Source organism: Bufo gargarizans, chromosome 2 (genome assembly GCF_014858855.1).
Source record: "Bufo gargarizans isolate SCDJY-AF-19 chromosome 2, ASM1485885v1, whole genome shotgun sequence".
NCBI classification, from domain to species: domain Eukaryota; kingdom Metazoa; phylum Chordata; class Amphibia; order Anura; family Bufonidae; genus Bufo; species Bufo gargarizans.
The window spans coordinates 325683401-325695293 of record NC_058081.1 but is presented as its reverse complement, the minus strand read 5'-3'; the positions used below and the strand labels follow the sequence as shown (position 1 = coordinate 325695293).

Sequence of the window (11893 nt, the reverse complement as noted above, 5' to 3'; positions counted from 1 at the left end):
AATATGTACTAATAATTTTGGCATTTTTGCCTTTACTGTACTTCCATCCTTAAAGTGTTTGTGTCACCAGAATTAACCCTATTAAACTGGCTGACATTAGCGATGTGCTAATGTCAGCAGACCCTAACTGTACTATTTTTATGCTTATGGATGCCCCGGTTACTGCACAATTTTAACTTTTATGATATGCAAATTAGCCTCTAGGAGCAGGGGTCGTGTTGCTCCTACTACTAGAGGCTCGGTTCTCCCACCTCAAGTCACGCCCTGCCGTCCTTGATTGACAGGGCCAGCAAGCATTTGTCTCCTCCTGCCGGCCCTCTGTGCTGGGACTGCGCAGGCGCGAGATTTACCTAGCGCACAGGGCCAGCAGGAGAAGACAAACGCTGGCCTGTCAATCAAGGATGGAAGGGCGTGACTTTAAGTGGGAGAACCGAGCCTCTAGGAGCAGGAGCAACGCCCCCTGCTCCTAGAGGCTAATTTGCATATCAAAGTTAAAATTGTGCAGTAACCGAGGCATCCGTAACCATAAAAATAGTACAGTTAGGGTTAATTCTGGTGACAGAAACCCTTTAATGGAGAGAGTATGAAAGGCTTTAGTGCATTAGTATGTCATTTACTACAGTAGTGTTTTACTTTCATGCTAGTGGGAACATAGCCTAATAAACTGGCTACATAAAGGACAATAAAGCAGACTCTGCTTGTACAGAGGTCAGCATAATATATTTTAAAGTATTCATTATATTGCAATCCAAATATAATGAGTTCTAAATACATATATAAGCTTTAGTAGTATTTGAGGTCAACATGAGTTGATAAGCATTCATTAGTAGATGTGTCAAACCTACTGGAGCAGGGATTTTTAGATTTTGAGTGCAATCACTCTCAGCCTCTAGTACTCGCCTGTTAGTAACTCCTGTAATGTATTGTGCTCCTTTAATAGGCTATGTTAAACAATGTGTGAAATTGGGGTCAGGCGGCTGTCTCATGAAGAAATGGGCCCAGAGAGTTAACCAGAGCCAGTTTAGGTACTTTCAATGAGATACATTTGAATGAACTTTTACAAAACATTATCAACTCAACAGTGATTTCATCTCCAGAAATTGACCAGATTTGATCTAAGAGTAAGTGCCATATACTAGACAGCGAGTGTCTTATGCAAGTGTGCGTGTTTAAGTGATCCTGTACTACCCAAAGTGACCAACATTCCATTAATACCAAAAAGCAGTAGTGTTTTACTTGGTCAATGAAACATTTCGCATCTTTAGAAGAACTCTATGCACCTAATAATTGTACAATCTTTGTCATTGTGCAAATTGTATTAAATATTGCATGGTACCGTTATGCGAGGAACTGAAGTTTACATAAAAATATAAAATCCTTTGTCCTGCATGTAAAAATAGAGAAGTCTATTCTGGATTTGATTTCTATTACTGGTTAATGAGGTGCTTCAGTTAACTTCTTGTAGGTTAGTATTAGTAAGCAGGCATATTTTAATGGTAATGAACCCTATCTACACAAAGTGGCTTTGGAACAGGTTGGCATATAAGTCATTTTGGCACAAATAGCTTTGTTTTGTTGAAATATTCCTAATAAATGTAATAATGCTTCTCCATATAGAATACATTCATGATGAGCTGTAGACCTATGCATTTGGCTTTCCTGTGCCGTATGCTTCCATTGAAAATACCAATTTTGGTCTTGAAAAATAACATTCAAAATTGCTTTACTTTATGACCACTGAGTGACCCTGACATTCTGAAATGAAATTAACACTGAAGAAAGAATCTGGAAATTAACTCAAATAAAATCACATAAAATGGACCTTTCATGTTAAAGAACATTAAAATGGAACAGTTGCTTGATAGCCCTGAGCTTCAACTGACCAAGACAGCAGAAAAGGTTCCATGCTAATAAAATACTGAGAAATATCCTTAATACGTGATAATACTGAAGCCCACCAACCAACCGTTCATATGGCTTAAAGGGAAGTTAGGGACCCACAACTTATTAGCATGTAAAACACTTTTCAATTCATTGCCCTTATTGTTCATTGTATTATGACATTTCTATGCATGTAAAGAAGACAGATGTTTGTAACTGATTTGTCACTTGATGTTGGGATACATTAGGCACAGAGAGGTAAGACACATACAGTACTTAAGGTCCTAGAAAGTGCTAAGGGCTAAAGCCATATCCAGAACACAATAGTCCCATGCCTTTTGGTAACAACCCACAATACCCTTTTCCCTCTCAAACTATGTGTCCTCAGTGCTGAGAACAATATACTGCTATCAGTGCTTCACAAGCATTAAAGCCAACCTCTTCGCCTCAGAAGAGCTAGTGTACAGTGCCAAGAAGGAAACATTTTGCATTTTGTTATTTCATTTACAAGTCTGATTCAGGCATGTCTGGCATATCTGCCATTAGGTATCCAATGCCATATCGTCCATTGGGGGCAGTATCTACTTTCAGAGATGGAGATCCATTTTGCTTCCTGTAGATGCTATTTCCAATATTTGGTGATGGCATTTCACTTTGAATCTTCTCATGGATCAGACTGGCATCATCTTCTTCAGGGTTGGATATTTCTTTTATAATACGCCCTCTTTTATAAGAAACTGAAGCCAGGCTCCCACTGCTATCATCAATAAGATTAAAGAATCGGACAATGAAGACCAATGGAACGGGAAGTAAAGCAAGTACTATAAGCAACACACATACAAAAAGTCCCCAGGTTGGATAACTCAAACGCTCTTCAGTAGCCTACAAAGAAAAAAAGATGATAAATAATGGATAGCAGAATATATTTAGTTGTTTTAAAAGGCATGTAATGGACCATCTAGACTGAGTTTCATAAAACTTTGACAATAACTTTGGAACGTTATAATAACGTATAAAACCTATAACTTATAAAATGCTGATACTTGATGTAGAAATCATATGGCTTTGAAACACATATGGTGAGATAATGTAAAGGGCTATAATACCAACAAATATGTCTGGACACCTATCAACCCAAATTTGCCCATGAAGTACTAATTTCATGGAGCATGGCTAGAAAAAGGAATATATGCACTGCACGCATGTTATACTGCATAGATATTACATAGTTTATCTCAATTTAAGAGCCAATGTCAGCATGATCAACCCCAGTAAACCAGGCATACAGCCTGGTAGGGTTTATCTTGCTGATAAAAACAATGAATATTCATGGCCCTATCGCTGAGAAAAACACATTTTTATTTATATACTAATGACCTAACTGGACAACACGGGAACTAAAGCCCTGGAGGGCACCAGTTTGTTATACCCCTTTACCTTCATTCCCTTCCCCTTGATTGCACTAGACATTGGATATAGTCATGTCTTTTGTGACTGCTCTCCTGGTATCAGCACTTCTTCTGTGTTCTCCTGCTGCTGTTCAAACACTGAGCCCTTTCATCTGTGCCGCACTATATCTCCTGTTCTCAGCACTTACTCAATGCAACAGGAGATATACTGATCCAGTGTCAAGACCAGGAGATACAGCGCAGGCATGGACAACAGGTCTCTTGGAGAGCAGCAGGAGAACACAAAATAAATGCTGAGACCTGTCATCTATACCTGTGCTGTATCTCCTGGTCTCTGTACTTGCTGAGTGTTCCAGGAGATATACTGATGAAGGGCTGAAGCCATAAGATACAGTGCAGGCACAGATGACAGGTCTCAGTTCTTGGAGAGGAGCAGGAGAACACAGAACAAGCTCTGAGACTCGAAGAGCAGGCACAGGCTCAAAAAGACATGCTAGACCTGATGTCTAGCACTGTAAATCCAGGGGAAGGAGGGGAGGCTGACGGTGAAGGGGTGTAACAAACTAGTCCTCCAAGGGTTTTGCCAGCCCCTTGGTGCTCAAATTAGGTCATTAGCATGTAAAAATGTGTTTTTCTCAGCAATATGATATTCATAATAAATATTTTTATAGATTTAGAGATTTTATCAGCATGATTATATATTTAAAGGTTTTTATCAGCATGATCAACCCTACCAGGCTGTATACCTGGTTTAGTAGTGCTGATCATGCTGACAGAGGTGCTTTAAAATGTACCTTCACTAAAAAAGTAAAAACTTTATGGTGTACAATTTTTTAACTCTTTAAATTCAAAGCTTCAACTTCAAAGCTATGTTAAAGACCTCTCTTGTTTCCAAATTAGTTTTTATACAAGCCTTATTGGTTATTCAAACAGTCAGTTTTCGGTCAGTGATTTCTATTAATTTATTGTGAGCCAAAATCAGGTTCAGGTCTACACAAAGAACAGGTGCAGATCTTTCCCTTATACCTTATCTCGGTGTAGCCTCCACTCCTGGTTTTGGCTCATAATCACTGATGGAAATCACTGACCAAACATTGACTGTGTGAATAAGGCTTTAGTCGGAAGCTATATGGCAGTCTTGGGGCAAAACCCATCACCTGCCTTGAAGATCACACTTTTGATATGCCTCATCGAAGCATAGTGAATGTGACTGAAATCACATTGGAACTCAGGGGTTGCTAAAATTGCAACAATACAGTAGGGTAGGATGACTTGTGACTGTAGTGCTGCAATCACAACAATCTACAGGTTGCAACATGACTCCATTAACTTTCCATAAGCGAAAGTGAAATCTGTAGTCACACAACAGGTATAGTGGCCAAGACTGCCATGTATGCCTAGCCTAATACTTTGTACCCTTCTCCTTGTTCTTTTCCCTTTTAGGACACTCCTACACACTGTTTGTTTCAGTTCAGACACTTCTGTAATCACAGGACTGTAGAAAATAGCACAATCCCTCTACATCTGATGCATACAAACAGCTTCTACTTCTTTGTTTAGGAAAGTGTTTTAAGTTATACAGTCTCTCTCACTTTATCGATCTGCTACTTCAGATAACATCACCAAGAAGGAAGTAAAGGGCTGCATTGAGTCATGCCTCCTTCTGTCTCATGAAACTAATGAGGTGTGCAGCCAGCAAAAAAAAAAAAAAAAAAAAAGCTAATAAAAAGGACTGAACAATCATTTAAATTTACATATTGAGGTACATATCCACAAAATCGATCCTTGGAGGTACACTTTAAGTCCAAAAAGCCAAATTTATTACTGTTCCCTTATGTAAGAAAGGCAATAATTCCCATCACTCACCGTTTCAGCAATCCATGCATAATAACCAGGAGGAGTGATGCCCATTTGGACAATACTTGATATAAGCAAAATAACTAGCATTATAGGGGAGACGTATTTCCATATATAATAGTAGTATTTGTAGGGAGTGAATCCAAGCATATCCTTTAGGTCATCCATAAATCTGAAAAGAAAAGGCCAGTTCGGCAAATTTTTAATTATAATATGAAGCAACAGAAGTAGATTTTGACTGGAGATACATATTACTGGAGCTGAAAATCACACTTTAAATAGGTTGTCCTATAATTAAATGTTAATTTACTCTACACAGGTTATGATGTAGTAAATACTACACAGGTTATGATGACGCCCGTTGTGTTCTTTTGATCCCCTCTCAGAACATTAATCTAATGTGTTAAATGCTGATGGGCTGGTGGGAAAAGTAAGACCTAGTGCACTGAATGATATTGACTGGTCATAGCAGGTAACAGCAGGAATCACTCTACAGCCCATGTACAAAAGGAACCAGGAAATTTGACTTGAGTATCTGAGATCAACATCAATGGGCATTGTAGGTGGACCTTTGGAGGTGGAATCAAAAGAATATTAGCTTGTGCTCTAAAAATTATGTTATAGTAATATTTACACACAGGAACATTTTTAAATGGCTAAAGCCAAAAAAAACAGGAGTGGATCCAAAACAGAATAGAATATTTTTGTACCCACTCCTGCTTTTAGCTACCAAATCATAACCCAATTTTGAAGGGACCATACAGGCCTTACAGCTGCTACATAGACAGGATCCATTGTGCATCTCATTTTTCCTTATTTCTGACAGATCAAAAGAAGGGTCAAATAAATGATGATGTCAACCAGGCCAAAAAGGCAAAATAGTGGCCCAGTCATGAAGTGGGGAGGGTGGGAACAGCATAAGGAGACCACAGAGTGACCCAGAGACATAGTGGTGATGTGGCAGCAGCATGAGGAGACCACAGAGTGGTTATGTGGCAGCAGCATGAGGAGACCACAGAGTGGCTCAGAGACATAGTGTTGAGGTGGCAGCAGCATGAGGAGACCACAGAGTAGTGAGGTGTCAGCAGCATGAGGAGACCACAGAGTGGTGAAGTTGCAGCAGCATGAGGAGACCAGAATGGTGACCCAGTGACATAGTGTTAAGAAGGCAGCAGCATGAGGAGACCACAGAGTGGCTCAGAGATATAGTGTTGAAGTGGCAGCAGCATGAGGAGACCACAGAGTGGTGAAGTTGCAGCAGCATGAAGAGACCAGACTGGTGATGTGGCAACAGCATGAAGAGACCACGGAGTGGCACAGATACATAGTGTTGAGGTGGCAGCAGCATGAGAAGACCAGAGTGGTGATGTAGCAGCAGCATGAGGAGACCACAGAGTAGCCCAGTGACATAGTGGTGAGGTAGCAGCAGCATGAGGAGACCACAGAGTGACCCAAAGACATAGTGTTGAGGTGGCAGCAGCATGAGGAGACCACAGAGTGGCCCAGTGACAGATTGGGTAGGTGGGGGGCAATACTAGTACCAGCTGACGATGGTGGCTGACAGTAGGAGCACCTGGCAGTAGGTGTGGCATCAGGTGGGTGGCAGCATCAGAATAGTAGCTGAAGCAGATAGTCAGAAGAAACAGTTCTATTTTGTCAAATTGTTGGTCTGGCACCATGGATTATCTAGTTTGATGCATCAGGCATTGGTGTTTGAAAATCCTGGCTGATCCACGCATGATTCATTTTCACAAAGGTCAGTTTCTCTACATTTTGGGTGGACAGGCGAGTTCTCCTTGGGGTAACTATGGCTCCCGCCGCACTAGACACTCGCTCTGATGCCACACTGCTGGCCGGGCCGGAAAGCTTGTCCAGGGTAAACTCGGCCAGTTGCGGCCACAAATCGAGTTTGGATGCCCAGTAGTCCAGGGGATCTTCGATGTGGGGTGGCAGGGTGAACTCCAAGTATGCCACAACCTGCTGGTTCAGGTTCTGCTGTATGTCTAGCTGCTGCTGCTGGTGAGTAGTTTCTTCAGTAGGTGGATGAAGAAAACTGTTCATCAGCAACTCTAGACTTAATTTGCTGTTGATGGAGCTGGTACTGGTACTGCTCCTGCCCCCCACCTCCAGCAGCCATAGCAGTGGAACATGAGTGCAGAGGGATCCTCCGATCAGAACTGCGTGAGGGTGGGCGATGGCGCACATAGGCAGCAGCCAACTGACTAGTGATGAGCGGCAGGGGTCATATTCGAATTAGTGATATTTCGCAAATATTTTGTAGAATATTCATCAAATATATGCGAATTTGAATATTCGTTATATTCTACATTCTTTTTTTTTACTCGAAAATCAGCTAGGTAATGATCGTGTAATATACGAATATTACGCGATCAATACAGGCGTGTGTTAAAAAATGAATATATAGCACTATAGATTATAGTGCTATATATTTGTTTTTAGAATATTTGTCATTTTTTTCCATCTGAAGTCATGATTCTCTAAAAAACGAATATATAGGACTATATTTAATATAGTCCTATATATTCATATTTTAGAATAGTCGTCATTTTTTTTCCATCTGAAGGGAACACTGAACACTGAAAACTCGAAAAATTATGACTATTCTAAAATACGAATATATAGCACTATATTGAATATAGTGCTATATATTTGTTTTTAGAATATTTGTAATTTTTTTTCCATCTGAAGTCATGATTCCTCCCTGCTTAAGTTGCTTGTGAGCCAATGACTCATTGGCCCACAAGCAAGAAGCAAGGAGGAATCATGTGTTCAGATGGAAAAAATTATGAATATTTGATATAACGAATATATAGCACTATATTCTAAATAATCGCGAATTCTCGAAGTGGTGATATTCAAGATAAAAATTAGCTTTTCGAATTTTGTGCTCAACACTGCAACTGACTACATAGGATGTCTCGATAGTAGTTCAGTTTGTCCTCCCTCTCAGTGGGTGTGAAAAAGGTCCCCATTTTGGACCTGTAGCAAGGGTCTAACATGGTGGAGAGCCAGTGGTCACCCCTCTGGCAAATGGTGAAAATTCGGCTGTCACTACGCAAGCAAGTGAGCATGCATCTGACGATTTGCGCAAGTGACTTGTGTCACCTGTGTAGAAAAACCATCCATTTCTCTACGTATTGCTTGTGCTCGAATGTCCTACTTCTCTAGTTCAGCCGCCACAGGGCTTACGTTGCCATGAGATGTAGTCACCACGTCTCCTGTCCCCTGGCCAGCCAGATTTAGCAGCATCTGTTCCAGGACATGAATCAGTGGAATGACATTGTTCATCCCGTAGTCCTGGCGACTGACAAACAGCAGGTGTCATGCATGAGCTGCCACTCGCTAACATCAAAGCTATACAGGGGAATACCTCTGTCTGCCTGTATCATCAAGAAATCATTTATGGCCTTTCTCTGTTCATATAGTCGGTCCAACATATGGAGGGTGGAATTCCAACGGGTGGAAACGTTTCATGTCAGCCTATGTTTGGGGATGCCATTCTGACGCTGCAGCTCAAGGAGGGTGTGTTTTGCGGTGTATGAGTGGCTGAAGTGCATGCAAAGTTTCCTGGCCATTTTCAGGATGTCTTGCAGATGGGTGGAAGCAGGGCCGCCATCAGGGGGGTACAGCCAATACCCCAGTAAGGGGCCCAGACCCTGGGGGGGGGCCCGGGCAGTTCCAATAAAAAAAATAAAAAAAAATAAAAAACTTTTTTTTTTTTCTTCCCCTCCCATTTGTCATTGACTTGAGTTGAACTTTATAGCATCGCTAGAGGGGGGCAATTGATTATTCCTTGCTAGTGATGTCCGGTTCATGAACGAATCATTCATTTGAATGGATTCAGTTCACTGAACCGGAGGAGTCGATTCCTCTGACTGAGCTGATCTGAGTGAAACAGCTCTTTCTGACCTAGCACACAATAGCAGAGCCGCTTGCAGCAGGGAGGGGAGGGGCTCGGGAGGAGTGTAATCTGATCCTAGAGTGGAAGCTGCTTCTGCCAGCCCCTACCCTCCCCGCCCACCAACCAATCAGAGCTGAGGCAAGGCAAGCACTAGCAGCTCTGAGTCACACACTGTACAGGGAGTCTAAGAATCGAATGAGTCACAGGTGAAAAGAATCTAAAGATCCGACTGCAAGCAGCGTTTTGGTGTCCGCCTCCAGAGCGGAATGGAGGCGGAACGGAGCTAAACGGATGCATTCTGAACGGATCCTTATCCATTCTGAATGCATTGGGGGCAAAACTGATGTGTTTGGGGCCCTTGTGAGATCCCTGAAACAGATCTCACAGACGGACCCAGAAACGGCAGTGTGAAAGTAGCCTATGCCGCATACTGAGCTGAGCGATTTCAAAGGCTCCAAATTATTTATTTTCATATTGATCCTTATGTTGTCTCCTTGGCTCGGCAGCTCTATGTTGTGTGGTCTTTGCTCGGGGGTAAAATGCAAAGCTGTTTTCTGGATTATCCCACAGGGCCAGGATCCTCCATCACTTATTGTTATTAACCCCTCCCTTGCCAGCCCACCCAGCCCTATTTAGCTTTGTGTTCTGCTTTGAAAAAAATGTTTAGGCCATGAAGGGGTTAATTAAGTGTTGGAGGGGGTGTGTTATTGTGCATATTGTGTTTGGGATCCATTTAACAAGTTTGACCAGTTGGGTTTGAGAGTGGTTGAGTGTCATCCACAGATCCCCCATAAAAGTGTAATCCACAGATCCCCCATAACAGTGTGTCATCCACAGATCCCCATAACAGTGTGTCATCCACAGATCCCCATAACAGTGTTCGTCATCCACAGATTCCTCATAACAGTGTGTCATCCACAGATCCCTCATAAGTGTGTCATCCACAATACCCCATAACAGTGTGTCAGCCACAGATCCCCCATAACAGTGTCATCCACAGATCCCCATAACAGTGTTCGTCATCCACAGATTCCCCCCATAACAGTGTGTCATCCACAGATCCCCATAACAGTGTCATCCACAGATCCCCATAACAGTGTCATCCACAGATCCCTCATAAGTGTCATCCACAGATCCCTCATAACAGTGTCATCCACAGATTCCCCCATAACAGTGTCATCCACAGATCCTCATAACAGTGTCACCCACAGATTCCCCCCATAACAGTGTGTCATCCACAGATCCCTCATAACAGTGTCATCCACAGATCCCCCCATAACAGTGTGTCATCCACAGATTCCCCCCATAACAGTAAGTCATCCACAGATTCCCTCCATAACAGTAAGTCATCCACAGATTCCCCCCATAACAGTAAGTCATCCACAGATTCCCCCCATAACAGTAAGTCATCCACAGATTCCCCCCATAACAGTAAGTCCTCCACAGATTCCCCCATAACAGTAAGTCCTCCACAGATTCCCCCCATAACAGTAAGTCCTCCACAGATTCCCCCATAACAGTAAGTCCTCCACAGATTCCCCCCATAACAGTAAGTCCTCCACAGATTCCCCCCATAACAGTAAGTCCTCCACAGATTCCCCCATAACAGTAAGTCCTCCACAGATTCCCCCCATAACAGTAAGTCCTCCACAGATTCCCCCATAACAGTACATCATCCACAGATCCCCCCATACCACTGTAACAGTAAACCTTGTGCTTTTAAGGTGTTTTTTCTTAAATGTGCCAGGGGAAGATTGCTAGGGCAGATTAGAACAGGTAGTGTAGTTAGTGTTAGTGTAGGGTCCTGCTTAAAAGAGCCTACCTTGTCGTGGTAGCAGGCTTCATATTATTTGGTCAAAAATTAATTCCTTACTGAAATCGCTGATTATCACTTTTTACTGTCTTTGTAGTTGTAAAAAAATAATGAAATTGGGGGTAGGTCCTTGGGGGTGGAGGGGAGGTGGAGTCAGGACGGATTCTAAAGGGGCGGGGTAGGAGGGGGGGCCCAGGCCTTGAGCTGTGTAAGGGGCCCCAAAATTTCTGATGGCAGCCCTGGGTGGAAGACTTCAGGAACTGTTTTACAACCAGATTGAACACGTGCGCCCTGCATGCAGGGCTTATGGCTCAGCCCTTCTTGACGCAGCGCTGACACCATGTTCTTCCAGTTGTCGGTCACCATGGTTCCAATTTTAAATTGTCGAGAAGAAAGCCAGGATTTGATTTTTTGATGAAGGGCGTGGAGCAGTTTCTCCCCTGTGTGACTCTGTTCGCCTAGGCAACAGTCTGACACCGCTGTGCCCTGTACATGTGGTATGCTGGTGGGGCACTGAGAAGTGGATGATGAGGCGGCAGAGGCTGACTTTGTCGCAGGACCAACTGCGTGAGAAGTGGAGGCGGAAGCGGCGTCACCTAGCCAAGTTGCTGGTGTAGCTGGGCAGGAACCACATTTACCCAGTGGGCCGTAAAGGACATATACTGTCCTTGACCGTAGTTACAGCTCCACACGTTGGCGCTGCCATGCACTTTGGAAGACACCGATAGGCTCAAGGACTGGCCTACTTTCTGTTCTACATATGTGTGCAGGGCTGGTACTGCCTTTTTAGCAAAGAAATGACAGCTTGGGACTTTCCACCTCGACTTGGCACAAGCCATCAGTTCTCTAAAAGGTGCAGAGTCCACACTTGGAAAGGGAGGGACTGCAGCACCATCAACTTGGCCAGGAGCACATTCAGCTTATGCACCATTGGATGAGTGCACGCATACTGTTGTCCCTTGACAATCGCTTGCTGACGGAATGACTGACGAGAAGGAGAAGCAGTAGCAT

At 43.0% G+C, this 11893-nt stretch overlaps 1 protein-coding gene across 1 annotated transcript in view; it reads right to left on the bottom strand.

The window, feature by feature from the left end:
* Positions 1 to 514: 514 nt before the first annotated feature.
* SLC6A15 (solute carrier family 6 member 15) overlaps positions 515 to 11893 on the bottom strand; it is a 104764-nt gene continuing 93385 nt past the window's right edge. The window contains exons 11-12 of the mRNA XM_044277252.1: positions 5157 to 5319; positions 515 to 2763 (exon numbers count right to left, since the gene is read on the bottom strand). Coding sequence (XP_044133187.1) covers positions 2386 to 2763; positions 5157 to 5319 — 541 coding nt within the window. The 3' untranslated portion in view covers positions 515 to 2385. The remainder of the gene's footprint in view (positions 2764 to 5156; positions 5320 to 11893) is intronic.